Below are 17,519 nucleotides of genomic sequence, written 5' to 3' on the forward strand. Positions count from 1 at the left end.
ACATGAACTTGTACTCATTCTTTCCTTGACAAATTCATGAAAATAAAACACAGTGACAAGATCAAAATAGTGAAATTAAATGTCGGCGAAAATAAATGCTTTTACAGTATACTTTATTAATACTGCCCTCTATGGCGAGAATGACAAAAACATGAGGTTGCCCTTCACATCATGTATTTATTGATTTATTTTCAAATACCAGTACATGTTCCTGAACGTTTTTATGCAGATAAAAAAAATAGAAGCAGATACAAAAATAAAAATGAAATTTAATTAAGGTATTTGATGTTCATTGCTTGTAATTTCTCCTAGTTTTGATTTAAACTTTTTTTTCATAACTCAATTTACCCTAGGAATCCCTTCTGATATGAAGAATATTATTGTATTAATCGTTGAAGACACTAAGAAATTAGTCTGATCATGGTTTATTTTTAAAGGTATATTTTACCTCCATAATCTGATTGATATTAACTCAAATCTGTCTAAACCGTCTTTCAAAGCATAATCATGGCATCTATCAGTTGTGTCGTTTGATATGCGCCCCCTGGTGCTCGTCTAAAAAACCCAAATGTAACTGTCTGTTTGTTATCAGCCTAGGGGGTCCGATTTCCCCCACAAGTCACTTGTCAGAAAATGGCTACTCGCTGTTGGTAAGCGTGTTTTCGTTGTTTTCGTCGCATATTTTGTTTAGGTTGTTGTGGCCACCTGTAAAACTAACCCTTTACAACTCTAAACGTATACGTAGTGTTAGCTATGTTCCAACTAAAACATTGCGTTTTGAGTTTCAAATATGCACGTGTCGACATAGAGTATTTTTTACCAGACCCGCGACCACAGCGAACTTTTTGAGAAACTTACAATGAAAATGAACACATGAACATTCAAATTATTCTAACAAGTTTCAATATTGTCCTACCCTCAACTTTACGTGTTAAATATATTACGTTATCTGCGTTGATATTGTTAAAGTTACAGTGACCATGGTGTAAGTACGTCCATGCATTGACATTATTTTACCGTTGGTGGCGTGCAACATCAGAGCAATGGGCCGTCTACAATTTGCTCTGGCCCACATATTTTAATATACAAATGTTAGTGGGATGAATTATGTAACAGATTACATGGAGCATTTTTTTTATTCATTTCAATCATCTATCTTTACTTCTTTGTGCCAATCGATTTACTAGAGAATAAAATAAACATAGAGGCAAATGGAATGTGCTAAGTTTGTTTCATAATGCTGCCACTCGTAACAGCTCTTTTGCCACAGTCTGAAAATGACTGAAACAAACATTTGGAATAAAACGACATAACTGTGAAATAATTTATTTTCACTGGAATTAATTTTTGCTGAAATGATTATTTGGGTATTTTGTGTGGAATTTATTTTCACTGAGTTTTGGCGAGTTGAATGTAAAATATAGGAAAAAAAGTATATTCGCTAGATTTTATTTTCAGTGAATCACTCCTTCAGCGAAAATGGCGAAAATTAATTCCAAGCGAAAATAAAGTATTTTACAGTATATGAAAAATTTTGTCTTGTCATTGAAGCTGATTTTTATACATGTTTCTATGAATGAACTTTGTCGAATAGTCCTTGAAACAATCTGTGCTCACTGAAATGGTAGGCCTCTTCTAACTCTTTGCAAGTTGCCAGTGGTGAATTTCATTTACACTTAGCTACAATAAATTGAGCCACTTTCAACACCACTGGTTAATAATATTTAAAACCATGAATTACTCTGCTGAAATTGGCATCACTTGAAAGCAAGTCATCATTCTCAAAACTGTAAATTGTAATAATAACTTTATTGTAATTGTATCCACAATTGGGTATTGATAAATACAATAAAGGTAATGTATATAAAAATAATGACAAAACAAAATATACCGGTAACTAAAACTAATAAAATACATAACAATTAGAAAAAAGAAGATAACATATAAAAAAAACATGCATAGTAAAAAAAGAAAATAGTGTTTCTTTGTTATGAGGCAGCTGGTAATCCTTTTTTTTAACTGTCTTCCCTCATAATAAAGCAATGGTAAATAAATTTACTTAACTCTTTTAATATTTGATTATTGTATATACAAGTTTTACCTTTATCTATACTTGTATGTTTGCAAAGGCGCAAAATTACATTTCTTGACTGCTCGCTCGAAATGTATCAGACTGCCTTTTCAAAACCTGTTGTCACTTGAAATAAAATCACACGACACAATTGATCGCATCTCATAAGAACGACCCCCCCCTCCCATTGTGCCATATTGGATGAGGTGTCTATTTTGTGTACCATATTATCTCGTAGAATTAATTCTACATCCTATGGTGTTATTGGTCATTCATTTCTGCTATGATAGTCATAATATATTTCTTCCTGAAAAACATTTATGACTATCAATAAAGTTCCAAATGTTTCAATTTTTAGAGGCGACATCGAAGAAAAACTGTTTGAAAGATATTAGATGAATATTTGAAGATGGGAAGAAAAAGAAAACGGTCCAGGAACTTCAGAAGCCAGATGGGGAAGAGCAAGCGTTCCGACACATATGATCCAGGCATTGTCAATGAAGCAAGTGCTATGTTCAACAAGCGTTTCACATTTGACTCTCCCGAAGAACAAAGATGGAGTTTACCAGGTGTCGAAAAAATTTACAGTGATGAGGACGAGATTTACGATGTTCTTCAACAATTGAAATGTGAACTGAACTTAACAAAATCTGAACTGAGCGACAAAGATATAGAGAAGTGGCACTCCCACACGATGTTCACCAACAAAGCAGGTAGAGTTGTCCCACAGATCAGATCTGAATTCAATCTTGAGTTGTGTACCCAGGCTTGGTGCAAGTTCCATGAGATTCTGGCCACGTTTGATATTATACGTGATAACAAACTTAACACTGTCCATCTATGTGAGGCCCCAGGGGCGTTTGTAACCAGTCTTAACCATTACATTAAAACCAATAACCCTGACACTGAATGGAACTGGTTGGCAACGACTCTGAACCCATACTATGAAGACCATTCACTGAGTAACATGATTCCTGATGACAGGTTTATTTATCAAACTATCAACAATTGGTACTTTGGCGAAGACAACACTGGTGATATAATGGATGTACGTCTTATGAAAGGACTTGCCGCAAAAATTACTGAAAAATTGGGAACTGTGCACCTGGTAAGCTAAGATGCTTTAAATAATATTATTATACATCTGTCACTGTAATGCCATAAGTTACAGCGTGTCGTGATTTTGCGGTATTTTACTGGGTATTTTCATCATACCATATTGGGAAATGCGAATTCCAAATATGGAATGATTACACTCATAAGTGTCCTCTGATGATAAAAACAAGACAGTACTCAGACAGTACGCTGTCGCTTCGACCTCCGCTGCATGTCGGTGGATACTCCCGGCTGTACTGTCTTCGTGCATACTTTAAGGTATTCTCGTAATAACCTTGTATTATTTTCACTTAAAGTGGTATTCTTGCCTGTATTGTTGAATGCCTATACCATACATGTTTGCATGAAGTATCACATTTGGGGGAGGGGGCAATAAGTTAGGTGCCTGCGAGAATACAGAGATGAGCAGCATGAAATCATTTGGCAATATTGTGTATACAGCGATATCCGATATCAAGGCAAAACAAAAGCTGCTGGATTTTTCCAGTAAAATGGATTCAATGCAGGACTGAAATGAAAGATAATGAAAACAGCCTATGATGATCATTTGAAGAAATCCGTCTTCACTTGATTCCGAGACTTGGTTTTCCCAAGAAAGAAGCAAAGGAACTTTATTATCGCTACATTTTACGGACATTTTGAAACATTTTTTAACATTCCAGCATGCAACATTTTTATTACAATGTATTACTGATTAAATAAAATGTTTTTAATGACGTACTCTACATGTACTATTGTTTGATTTCATTACAGTCATGTGCGTTAGAATTTGTGTGTACGTGAGCCTGTAAATTTGAGCACGCCCACACAAGATCGCATATTCGAACTGTTTGCATAACCGAACAAAAAGCATGTCCCCCTAACAGTCCGGATAATCAACGTTCTACACCCGGACATTTTCACTGTCTGGCAACCATCATGGTGAAAACAAAGGTCGAAAATTTTCAGAAAACTGTACTTTGGTATACTTGTTGGAAATCAACTGAACAGTATACAAAATTACCCCTCCATGTGCAACATGTATAAATTTGACTGCTCAGGATCACTTGAAAGTTGAGTTTGTTCTGTTTTCTCGACTTGAACTGTTTTCACCGGCTTTTCGACCGGCATTCTACAGCAGCTTGTGTAGAACCCATAGAAATACATTCTATGCCTGCATTACTGTAATTCTACACACTCATGGAAAGGGAGAGGGGAGTGGATGCTATTGTTCTACCTTGTTCCGTGTTTGCTTTGATTTATTTAATACTTGATAATTAATCCTGTAATGCAATGTATTGTCTCGCGTTGCCTTTCATACTTGAATGTACTTGATCTTGATATTGAAGTATTGTTTCCTCTCAATAAATAATTTTTGTCAGTGACATAATTTTCACTATATGCAGTTATGCAACTATAAACAATATATGTCTGTTCCATTGAAAAACAGATAACAGCAGATGGAAGCATCGATTGTCAATGTGACCCAGCGGAGCAAGAGATGTTAGTTTACCAGTTGCACTATTGTGAAATAATTACATCATTGTATTGTCTGAGTGATGGTGGCACACTTGTCATCAAGATGTTCACGTTGTACGAGCACAGTTCTGTCGCAATGATGTATTTGTTAAATTGTGTCTTTGATAAGGTATGTTTATTCAATAATGTGTCATTGCCTTACCACAATGACTACAATATTGTCATGGTAACACAACATATTAAAATGAATTGTGAACAATAGACTCATCTCTTTTATAAGTGCAAAGTTTTTTTTTTTGATTTATTTTTTGCTACCCTTTTGAATCAGGGGTTCATTATTTGAGTAAATAAATAGGAACCGTATAAATTACAAATTAAATGTGGCATTACATTAAAAATTGGAAAAAATGTTAGAATTAGAGAAAAAAAACACAAAAAAGAAATTGAAATGTTAAATAACAGTATTACAGAACAAAAAACTTTTGTCTGGACTCTATGACAATGATAAGGAATTGTTTGACTAACTTGTCAATGACTACAAATATCATTATAGAATTGTGTACTGTCTTCCCAGCAATGGGCATATTAATTATTTCTTTTTGTTCAAAATCTGCTTAAAGATTTTCCTCCCTATTCAGTAAAATAACATACAACATACATCAGAAATATTATTTTTCCAAAATTTCATAACAAAGTTTGGGATTCTGTTTATAGGTCCTAATCCAAAATGTTTTAGAATTCTGATTTGAACTGAGAATGAACATTCCTAAATCAAAATGTGAATATATATCGATGCATGCAAATGACAAAGCACAACAATGACTAAATTTGTCAAAACTTTTCACTATATTTTTAATATACACAATGTACTTCTGTTTATTAGTATGATTGGAGACATTATAAATGACCTTGTAACTAAAAAAAATGTTAAATGGAATATCCAGTGCGAGTCGATCAGGTTTCTCTATCATTTTACAAAAATATAACTTGACATTTGTGGGGAGATTCATTTGATTTATCAATATTTATTCATAACCATATGTTTTTTCTGTATTTCAATTTTTGCATGTAATGCTATAAGAAACTAGCACGCCCAGCTTTAATATGGCCAATATTTGTTTTGAGCGTTAAGAGTAAACACCATATTTGTAATCGGTAAATGAGAACTCCTCCCACCCTAAAAATTATTACTCAACGCGATCTATAGCAACGTTGTATGTTTTTGGTACTCGTTTTATCAGTTTCGTTTCAGTTGTTTACGAGTTAGCATCCGTATGTAAGTTATTGAAGAATAAACAAGGTTGAGTTCTGGTTTACATGATGTGTCATAGCTGAGAAGATCAAACCACCCTTTCCCCCACAACATTTGACCAGCATGCTGGGGAATAGTCAGGATAAAATTGTCAAACTAATAACAAATTATCTGAAGTCATTATTTATACCAGTTAACATGAATAATTTCATCCCACTAGAGAAAATAAATAAGTTTGTGCTTTCTTCAGTTATTCTCATTTCTGTAACTGTCAAATTATTTTTTTTTTTGGCAGGTACACGTGTTCAAACCAGCCACTAGCAAGTCTGGTAATTCAGAAGTGTATGTTGTTTGTCTCAACTACAATGGCAAGCTGTCTTTGCAGAAATATTTTCCGGTATTCTTGAACAAGTTTGGTAAGATATTTGAGCTTTATCATTATAATGTTTGTGTGTTGTAAATATAATTAAAGTAATGATCTTACTGCGGTTGAATACTGTTTTTTGTTGAAATTAATAAACCCCAGAACAATTTTCCAATATAGATTAGAAATTAAAGTTTGAAACATGCGTAGAATTACTTCAGATTGAATATATATATATATATATATATATATATATATATATATATATATAATCAGTTCTTTTAACATAAATTCACATTCTAGGCTTCAATGTTTTGCTATGTTTTCTCTGAAGGTAGTACAAGACAAAACGAAGCTATGTTTTCCAAGTGTGACATTCCAGAATCCTTTACATCACAACTAATTGAGTGTGCTAAGTTATTCAAAGATTTTCAAACAGATACTATTAAGAACAACATCCGGCTCTACCAGAATATGAGTGATGAGGAGAAAAGCCATATAGAACAAGTTAGAAACTGTTGTCTGGGAATGTATGTGGAACGTTTTGGTATTAAGCCAATATCTGTGGAAGACAGAATATGTCCTGATTTATACAAGGTAAGACATTAGTTTGGTGACCTTTTTATCTAGATTTTGTGATCAACAGCATAAAATAAAGCCATATGGTAGAAATGGGGGAAATCTGGGGGGGTAAGTTTTAATGGTTTATCAACTACATTAGGCACGAATACAGATACGGACAGTTCTTGGATATGGTCATTTCCATTTGTATTTCTCAAAATGTACTTTGTGTTGAGATATCTGTTGTTGCCAACTAATGGTACGTTAGGCAAGGATACATTCTGATACGATTACGGACATTTCTTGTATTTCTCAATGTACTTTGTCTTGCGATTTTCTTATCTCGCAACTCGTGTGACTTCAAAATTCATTGCCTACACCTCCAGTTTATGAATCCTTGGTAATATATAATGTTCAACTTTCAGGAGGAGTATAACATGAGATATTTTGTGATGACAAGTATGAAGACTCACTATACTGGTTCCTATAATGACAGACGTGATACAGAAAACTGGTGGAGATCAATGGATCATCAGGTGAATCAATGGATTCTACAGGAAAATCAAGTTTTTCATTTCAAACATGAGGTAGGATGTTATTAGAACTTTTACAATGATTTTATCCAGATATGCAGTAAACCTGTCTGAATTGGGAAAACTATCAATCTGATTAAAATCTGATGTATTGTACGTGCTATAATTCTATAAACTTATTTTATCTTTTTATTACTTTTGTTATTGTATGTGGACCTCTCTCAGAATTGTTCATTTTGTAATGATATCTTTAATTCTCTAATTTTGGTGAATATTTTTATCATTTTTGGTAAAAAGTGATATTTTCGACTTCTTGTTAAAAACCGCAAGTCCAATTGCTTTAATACTACATATATAGGGTACTACATGTGGACCTCTCTCAGATTTGTTCATTTTGTGATGATATCTTCAATTCTCTAATTTTGGTGAATATTTTTGTAGTTTTTAGTAAAAAGTGATATTTTCGACTTCTTGTTAAAAACCACAAGTCCGATTGCTTTGATATTACATATATAGGTACTACATGTGGATCTCTCTCAGATTTGTTCATTTTGTGATGATGTCTTCAATTCTCTAATTTTCGTGAATATTTTTGTAATTTTTGGTAAAAAGTGATATTTTCGACTTCTTGTTAAAAACCGCAAGTCCAATTGCTTTAATACTACATATATAGGGTACTACATGTGGACCTCTCTCAGATTTGTTCATTTTGTGATGATATCTTCAATTCTCTAATTTTGGTGAATATTTTTGTAATTTTTAGTAAAAAGTGATATTTTCGACTTCTTGTTAAAAACCACAAGTCCGATTGCTTTGATATTACATATATAGGTACTACATGTGGATCTCTCTCAGATTTGTTCATTTTGTGATGATGTCTTCAATTCTCTAATTTTCGTGAATATTTTTGTAATTTTTGGTAAAAAGTGATATTTTCGACTTCTTGTTAAAAACCAATAGTTCAATTGCTTTGATATTACATATATAGATACTACATGTAGACCTTTCTCAGATTTGTTCATTTCGTGATGATATCTTCAATTCTCTAATTTTGGTGAATATTTTGGTCATTTTTGGTAGAAAGTGATATTTTCGACTTCTTGTTAAAAACTGTAAGTCCGATTGCTTTGATACTATACATATTGTTCATTTTCTGATGATGTCTTCAGTTCTTTAATTGAAATGTGCATTTCTAACAGCGGAGCTATCTCAGCCGATAGGCTGCTTGTTATTTTATTATTTTGATTTTAATTTTGTGATTTTTTTTTTAATTCCGCCTTTCATAATTACCAAAACTTAAAAAAATAAATACTAGATCAAAATAAAATAAATACACAAAAAAAAAACTATGATCTTATTTTAATCAGATTGGAAAACTATATAAACTACATGTAAGCATAATTTCTTGCCCTCATGAAGTGCCTCAAACACCACAGTGATTTGTTTGTAATTCAAAGCAGTTATATCAATAAAGTTACTGACACAAGTTCAGTTCCTGATTTTAGTTGATACCAATAATTGGACATTTGTGTTGATTTGACGCATTTAACATTCAATTTAGTAATATGCAAGTACATCATTCCAAAGTCATGCCCTTCAGTGACGAAAAGTTTATGGTGTCAAAATTACGTAGTTGAATGTGAGTATTGTCATCACTCAGAACATTATAAATTTCTGAAAAAAAACAAACAATATTTTTATTGATGTCCATAGATCAAAACAACACTTTGAATGGATGCCAGAGATGTGGTTATGATTGACTTCTAACTTGTTCTGTCATTCATAATATGCCTTTGTATTTTATTTGTAGACATCACCAGATAATAATATGCTCTCAAAACTGGAAATTCTGAAAGGAAAACCAATACAAGAAATACACAGCTCCAGATTCTGCCATCCTAAATTGTTGGAAAACTTAAATAAAGTTCAGGATACAGCTCAGGTATTGAAACTTGTATTTTAGTTCTACAAGGTTGCATTTGAGAACCACATTCAATTCAAACCAAAGGTGTTGCAGCATGTTATCACAGAACACTGACAAGCAACATTATTATCCACCATATACTTAAAGCGGGGGAGTCGTCTCCTGCGCACGTGTCAGATGGCCATAGTGTGTCATTGTTTACAAACAATTGTATACTCATGAGCCTTTGTGTTTTTAGCATGTGTTATCGTTGCTTGGGACTCAATTCCAGTGTGTGCGTAATTATCACTACAGAGATAATATGATTTAATAATAAGGTTATCATAAGAATACAGCAAAGTATGTACTCGGGCCATACAGTAATGCATTGATCTCCGCTACACATTGGTAGACATGATCACTGTACTGCCTTCGTGCATACTTTGCTGTATTCTCATAATAACTTTATAGGTTTGGCTGTATATGACTGCATTGTAATTAACTGTTGAATGCTACCAATTGGTTATGAATAATGACAAGATTGTTCGTTGACAGATTTTCAAGCCAGAAAATAAAGGGGCCATGGTGGAACTGTTGTCAAGTTGTGATGAAAAGAAAGAAGGAAATATTTTTCAGATTGTACAATTTGAAGTAGAAAATGTCATGCATGTAAGTAAAAATTCTAATCCAACAAATTCATCAATCTCATTTGAAAATGGTTTTGCCAATGAGCAAAACTAAAACAAACCTGACTGGCAATATTCCTAGGAATAATTACCATATTGCAAGGAGGTTGATAGGATGGTTTTCATGATCAGTAAATTTTGGTGTTACCACCTTTGTTCTGGCCAAATAAAGTAAATGGTGCAATATAACACACAATATAATGACCTGTTGGTAACTTTTTTTTCAGATGTCTACTATAGTGTATTATATAATTCCCTTAGTCTGCTATAGTGTATTGCACCGTGTTCCAAGCAACTACTTCATATTGTTCTTTCAGAAATTCCAAGAGTCTAATATAGAGTGTATTGCACTGTGTTCCAAGCAACTACTTTATATTGTTCTTTAATAAATTCCAAGAGTCTACTATTATAATAGTGTATTGCACTGTGTTCCAAGCAACTACTTTATGTTGTTCTTTCAGAAATTCCAAGAGTCTACTATAGTGTGTATTGCACTATGTTCCAAGCAACTACTTTATATTGTTCTTTCAGATATTCCAAGAGTCTGCTATAAAATGTACAAAAATGTATTGCACTATGTTCCAAGCAACTACTTTATGTTGTTCTTTCAGATATTCCAAGAGTCTACTATAAAATGTACAAAAATGTATTGCACTATGTTCCAAGCAACTACTTTATGTTGTTCTTTCAGAAATTCCAAGAGTCTACTATAGAGTGTATTGCACTGTGTTCCAAGCAATTACTTGATTGGTTGCTATCAGAAGACTGCACTAAAAATCAATTGACAGTGATTAATCCATTTGAGAAAGACCAGGAAGTAGGCGAATCTGATGTCAAAGTTAATCCTTTCTCACTTCTAAGGTACATGTACTTATAGTCTGTAAAAAAAGTCATGCAATTCCTGACTGAGACAAAAGATAATCAAACTTCCTATGTGCAACATGGGTTATAATCTTGAGTACAGTTGCTTTCATTAATGCATTTATCTAGTGAATATATAGCATCTAGAAACAGTTTTCATTATTAATTTGTTTGCGCTTTTTTATTTAAGTTATGGTATTCCAATATTCACATTTGTCATAGTATAACAAGGCTTTATCAGTTCTAAATATGATGATAAATCTACTTTTTATAATGATACTAAAGTTGACTGGCCATTGTTTACTTTAAGAGAGTTTTGTTTCCTTGAGAGAAAACTGTCCCTTTTTCTGTCCCATTCCTGTTTGGCTCTGCCAATCCTAAATTAAACTAGTTACTGTAGGGTATGCATGAGAACAGTTCTTGTTCAAATTCACTTGAGCAGCCCCGCAGTCAGGTTTGCATAAATACAAACTAAAACAGGTCACCAAGAAAAACACATACTGATGGTACAACAACGAATTTATTCTATGCATGATTTACATTCACTCATCTTCTGCCCACTCAAATGCCACTAAGGTTCCTGCTAGAACAGGATGGAATGGGCATGCCTAAACCAGCCATTATCAAATGATTAAAATTTCACCAAATTTGAAGTGTTATTGAGATGTTTACAAATAAATCAAATGTGATTCAAGTCACTTTTATATAGTTTGTTTCTGGTTCATCTGTTTGATCTAAAAAAGTAGAATATAGATTTGCTTAGCATTCACCTACAGCAAGATTCATGATGGGTGATTGTAAATACATGACAATGCCATGATCAGGGCTAAATAAAAAAAAAATATATAAAATGTTCTTGTTCCTTGCACCATAGAATAACTTTGTTGTGGCTATAACAATATTTAAAAGAGCTCAGACAACAGCAAGAAGCAGACATTAACATGGTGCTTCAAATGGAGCAAATGTAATAGTGGCAATTGCTTGAAGTTCAGTATAATTCGTGAAGACATGAACTAATCAGTGTGGATCTATATTCTTTTGTTTGTCTAGATTTTGTTCCAATTGTGATGGGCCATGTGTACAGCTTGTTATCATATGCTACAATAGTAATGAGAAGGGACACTCGTGTATGGAGCTAGAAACTAAAAACAATTTACTGATTTATATTCTCACTGCTTTGAAGGTGATTAATAAACAGCTATTATTTGTAACTGAAGGGGATATGGAGATGTTTCCCTAATTCACACCAATAATTCAAATCTGATGTTGGACAAGGCTGTTTGCTTTCAGTTCCTGTCATCAGTGTATGCGTCACTGCTTATTAAGCCTGACCAATTGACTACTGGGTATCCAAATCACATTTATGCATTTCTTATCTGATGGGATTTGTCAACAAATTAAGGCGTGCCTGTAAAACAATTTCTGATTGGCTGCAAAGAAGTACTGAACCTGATTGTTCTAGTCAATTCGTGTGTTGTAACATACCAGATTGATATTTTGGAGTCAAATCTTTATTAATTAATATTTGTATTTGTCTTATTGAATGATTTCTATAGAATATCAACAATCGACCTGTAGAATTGACATTTTCCCTCCAATATCTATTATCCATGTCTTCATTATAAAATAATACAGATTAAATTTGTAATACTACTGTGTTTTCTTCTCAGACTCTGAATGGTGGTGGAACTCTCATTATCAAAACCAGTACATTTCTAACACGATTCTCAACTGGGCTATTGTATATACTTTTAGCAAGTTTTCAAAAGGTATTTTCTTGTCTTTTTGTATGAATTATGTCACTGATAAGGCATCTGACATGCTAAATTTCATAATTGTAGCAAAGTCTATGAAAACTATGAGCACACTCACAAAACCCTATTGAAAATGTCAATATAATTTAAAAGCGTTACAGATTGTGTTTTGAAGTGTTATGGATATGTTTTGAAATGTTAGTGATGTGTTTAAATAGATGCCAGTAGTTCATTGAAGCCGCAATGGTTAGGTATCACAATTGACAATTTTCTTTTCTCTTCAGGTTAAAGTACATGTTCTGTCGTCTTACCCAGCTGAATGTATTGTTGTTTGTGATAATTACAATCCAAATGATGAATTCACTCAGGTTTGTTTTGCTCCATGCCTTGTACTAAACAAGAAGTGGTTATTTACGAAAGAACTTGGTTATGTTATGTCATTTTTCAGTGCTTATTACCGTTTGTCACTACTCGGCATGATCTGCTCATATATGCAGTGCATTGTGGGAGATCTCCCATTGTTTATAAAAAAAATACTATCATAATAGTTGATGATAATGAGAACTCACTAAATTCTGTCATTTTTGTATCAATAATAATGCAATGTCACTGTAAAATATTGTGATATGAAGAAATATCACAATACATGTATAAGCCTTGGCCAACTTTGCCAGTTTTCCATAACAATGTATCTCAAAGTTGTATGATAACCCAATTTTTGTTTACCATCCTGTCCTGTTTCCTGATTGCAATAGCCAATAACAAAGTATGATGCCCATAACGTAATTGTCAATTGTATTTGAACCTCGTTAGGTACTCACTAGTTACTTTATTTTTATTTCTTTTTTTTAAAGGATTTACTTACTCATTCTGAAGATATTATAAAACAAAAAGCAAATAATGAAGAAAATTATGTCTTGGAAATTTTGCCTATGAAGTGTTTATATGGTAGGTTATTGTGAGGGATTGTGTAATATTGTTTGTGATTTTACTAATGTAAGTCTGTGAAGTTAGTGCTTGTGTGTGGTAACATTGTGATGACTTCAATAACTTTACACAGACTTGTGACGACATGACCTATATTGTGACGGCCCTGACTATTTTCATAACTTGTATTAATTCTTAATCGAATTTAAGTCAAGTTTGTGAAGCTTAGGTTTAGTAAAGAGGAAAGGTATGGTTCAATTTATATAAATATTAATATAATTGTACCATACCTTCCCCCATTACTAAACCTACATGTAAGCTTCACAAACATTTCTATGTTCAGTCACGGGATATTCAACTTTTATTTAATTAAACTTAATTAAAACGCAATTCTATATAGGAATGCGTTTTAATAGAGTTCATATTGCAACTTTATTAAAAGTTAATTTAACTATATTAAAAGTGTGTTACAATGACAGTAAGACATGCCTGTGTGCGTGCATATACACGTTTGTCTTATTAATTTTGTGACGACTCGCATTTAACATCACACCACCTACCGAGTGATGACCCTCACTATTTTCATAATTTATATTAATATTTAATTGAATTTAAGTCAAGTTTGCAGAGCTTAGGGTTGGTAAAGGGGGAAGGGGTAGTACAATTTATATTATATTAATATAATTATATTCTACCATACCTACAATAAGCTTCGCAAATATTTTTGTTAAGTCACAGGATGTATGATGTTATTTCTACTTTGTTAAATTTTTTTTATTTAAACGTGAATTAAAATGCAATTGCATTGTAATTGAATTTGATTAAACTTCAATAAAAACGCAACCCTATATAGTCACAATTTAATCAATACATGATGCAACTACCGGTATATTAAGTCGATCCAATATGTGTCGTCACAACGATTGGAAGACGTGTGTGTGTGTGTCTGTTCCACTGATATCGCAAGAATTATGTTGGTTTTTGATAATACTTGATGTATAGATGCTCTTCGCTAATATGCAAATTTGATTAGCTTTTGCTTTAAATCCATGCACATTAATTACCTAATTTGCATGATAATTCGCCAATTTTTAGCTGTTCCTTTACTGCTTCACTGATACCTAAGGACCACTCAATGGATTTTTATGAAACATGGTATATAGATGCTCTGACTAGTTGTGGGTAAAAATCTGTGCATGTTATTCTCCTTATTTGCATAATTAGTAAATTTTCAAAATATCTGTTCATATTAATTACTTAACTTGCATAATACACAAACCTAAATAGTTTGGGACTGAAATCTATGCATAATAATTGCTTAAATTGCCTTACAACTACCAAATTTTGTACCTAAGTCTCAAAAACCAATTATTGCATATCAATAAGCTTAGTATGTATTATGGGAACAATTATAAAGACCTGATTAGTTTTGGATTGAAAATCAAGCTTACTAATTGTCTAATTTGCATAATGTGCATAATCATCACATTTTATTGAAATTTTGACAGATGCTCTGGGGTAATCAACAGACATGATTAGTTTAATAATGGAAAAAATGCATATGTATTATCTAATTATTAGCCAATTCTGATATCTCAAAAATTTGATTTAAATTGACCTTGTGGTAGAGGTTGCTTTTAGTCAATTGGACTGAAAACCACAGATGTAAAATCAAATGCATTTTCTGTAAGTTTTATAAACTTCAAAATGTCTCAAATCTCAAATAGCAGACAAATATTAGTTACCAAGCTTCATGTTTGAAAGGCTAATCTTAAATTTTGAATTGATGCCCCCAGCATGCGAGAGTTCTTTCTAAGTTTACTTGCAGTTATCAAAACGTCATGCAACAAGTCTTTATTTTTCACAAGAAACTAACAAAGTATGAGCTGGCAGCAATGGTAATTGTATTTTGTTGCATTCAAGGCGATCATAGCATTTACTTGACGATGTTTGTGATTGCCCAGAGTAAGCTTAGATGATTGCTGTGGTGGTTAAAATGTACGATGCAATTGCAATGTAATCGTGATTGGAATAAATGCATTCCACAACCAGAATGTTTTTTTCAGAATATTCATTTTATAATATTCATTTTATTCAAATTTTTTTCAGAATATTCATTTTATAAGACTGTTGTGAAAATCAATGACCATTTATTGAAGATTCAGACTAGTAACACAGTTTATATGGAAAGGACATTTCAAGGAAAGAATGAATGAATTAATTGAATTCACTACAAGAAATGATCAGAAAAGCGACATTAGTAGAAGCTACTTTCTTATCTCCATCAATGTAGTGTGCATGCTTTTTCTAACTTATGATTTCAATGGGTAAAAACCCACAATATTTCTGTAAAGACTATATTTTGCTCATATTCATACAAAGATATTCCAGTTTTAAATGATTTTTGATACAGAATATTTATTTTATGTTTGCTAATTTAGAGCATCTGCATTTGATTTCATTGGAGAATATGCGAATATCATTCTTAGTTATTTTAAAGATATTTAATGTGCAGTCAAAGTGAAGCACATTTTGTTTAGTTTAATTAATTGTTGCTATTTTTTAAACTCGGCAAAGAGATCTCCTATTATTGCTTCAATGGTTTTAAGTATCACTTTTTTATTTTCGACCATTTCAACAGATTTTACTATGGTCAAAAGAATTGTATTTATGTACCAGTATACAATTTAAGTTTCAATTAAAGCTGATATGCCTTTGCATGTTGACCATTGTAAAATGCCACAACAAGTTATTTATTTTAATTGGAAGATTGTGACCTGTTAGTTTATCAAGAAGAATGTATGCACTTTGGCACATTTAGAATTGACCGTCTTCATAAAACAGGGTCACATGCTGATAGTTTAAAACAATGACCACTTTTTGCATGTTCCCCTAAAATATGTAAATATTTATTTTGAACATTGCAGTGCAATGATTCGAATGTAAGAAACTTTCATGTCTTCTCACATATTTTTGAGTAAATGTTTGTTGGAAGTACTCCTAAATGTTGGATGGAACATTCAGCTGAGATGGCTGATGAGTTATTTCTTAATTCTCTATATTATCATACAAACCTCAAAGTACAAGGGTATGTATTTATATAGTGTATATTTTTGGTTGCTGACATAGAAAAAAGATTTTGTACATGTTCTCAACTTTTTGTACAAATGTCTTCAAACTTGTACATGCATGTTGGTGTAGATAATTGTGCTTCTTTCCAAAAAGTACCAATTTATCAGTTCAGTTTTAAAGTACTTTTTTCATTAACCTGAATATATTAATTTTGCATCATTCCGTTTAAACTAACAAGCACTAAGCACTCTGGGATATGAACAATTAAGTTTATTTTACATTATAAAAGTCGGAATAAAGCTGAATATATACCAGAATCGTGCATAGAAAGTATATTGTCTAGAATATTGGAATCCTGATAGTCTGATGGATGGGTAACTATGTTACCATTGGTTGTTCTCTGGTAATCTTGAATGTTCTGAAAAAGTTCAAAGAAATGTAGAAATGTTAATAAATTAAAGTTAACATTTTATTATTAGCATGTCTGGGATTGCTCAACATTTGTTTGGCAGACTGACAACCAATCACGTAAATGATAATGAAATCAATGTTGATTAGTGACTAAACCTTCTAGGCCACACTTTTGAAACGTCACAAAGCCTAGTTTCATGAAAAGGCCTGTAGTTGCGTACCAAGTCTAGTTGGTAACGAAGTGGTATTTATGAAATATTACTAGCTTTATTTACATATTAAGAGTTGATCTAGGTAACAAGTAGTCACTGTTACTTAACTGACCTTTATACAAGGGATAATGCAAATCACCAGGTTAGTTGCGCACAATACTAACATTCCATGAAGGGAATACATGTACCATAACCAACACAAGTTGCCAAATTCTTTTTCGGAAGCACATTCTAGGTCGTCAAATGAAATATGGCTGTCCAAATTGAACTGCGTAACTCGCTAATTGATTTGTTTGGGATGGAGCAATATGGAGTATCTCATAAATGGCACACATGTT

General features: G+C 32.5%; 1 protein-coding gene across 1 annotated transcript; it reads left to right on the plus strand.

Annotated features, from left to right (window-relative positions):
- The first annotated feature begins 563 nt into the window (after positions 1 to 563).
- Positions 564 to 16,875, plus strand: LOC102810133 (cap-specific mRNA (nucleoside-2'-O-)-methyltransferase 2-like). The gene is made up of 14 exons (XM_078008871.2): positions 564 to 650; positions 2,430 to 3,179; positions 4,617 to 4,814; positions 6,193 to 6,313; positions 6,596 to 6,858; positions 7,248 to 7,409; positions 9,166 to 9,297; positions 9,814 to 9,927; positions 10,636 to 10,805; positions 11,856 to 11,988; positions 12,476 to 12,574; positions 12,844 to 12,927; positions 13,414 to 13,507; positions 15,596 to 16,875. The coding sequence occupies exons 2-14, from the start codon at positions 2,481 to 2,483 to the stop codon at positions 15,700 to 15,702; spliced, it is 2,376 nt and encodes a 791-aa protein (XP_077864997.1). The 5' UTR covers positions 564 to 650; positions 2,430 to 2,480; the 3' UTR covers positions 15,703 to 16,875.
- Positions 16,876 to 17,519: the final 644 nt, after the last annotated feature.

This window comes from Saccoglossus kowalevskii, chromosome 17, assembly GCF_978046115.1.
Source record: "Saccoglossus kowalevskii chromosome 17, keSacKowa6.1, whole genome shotgun sequence".
Taxonomy (NCBI): domain Eukaryota; kingdom Metazoa; phylum Hemichordata; class Enteropneusta; family Harrimaniidae; genus Saccoglossus; species Saccoglossus kowalevskii.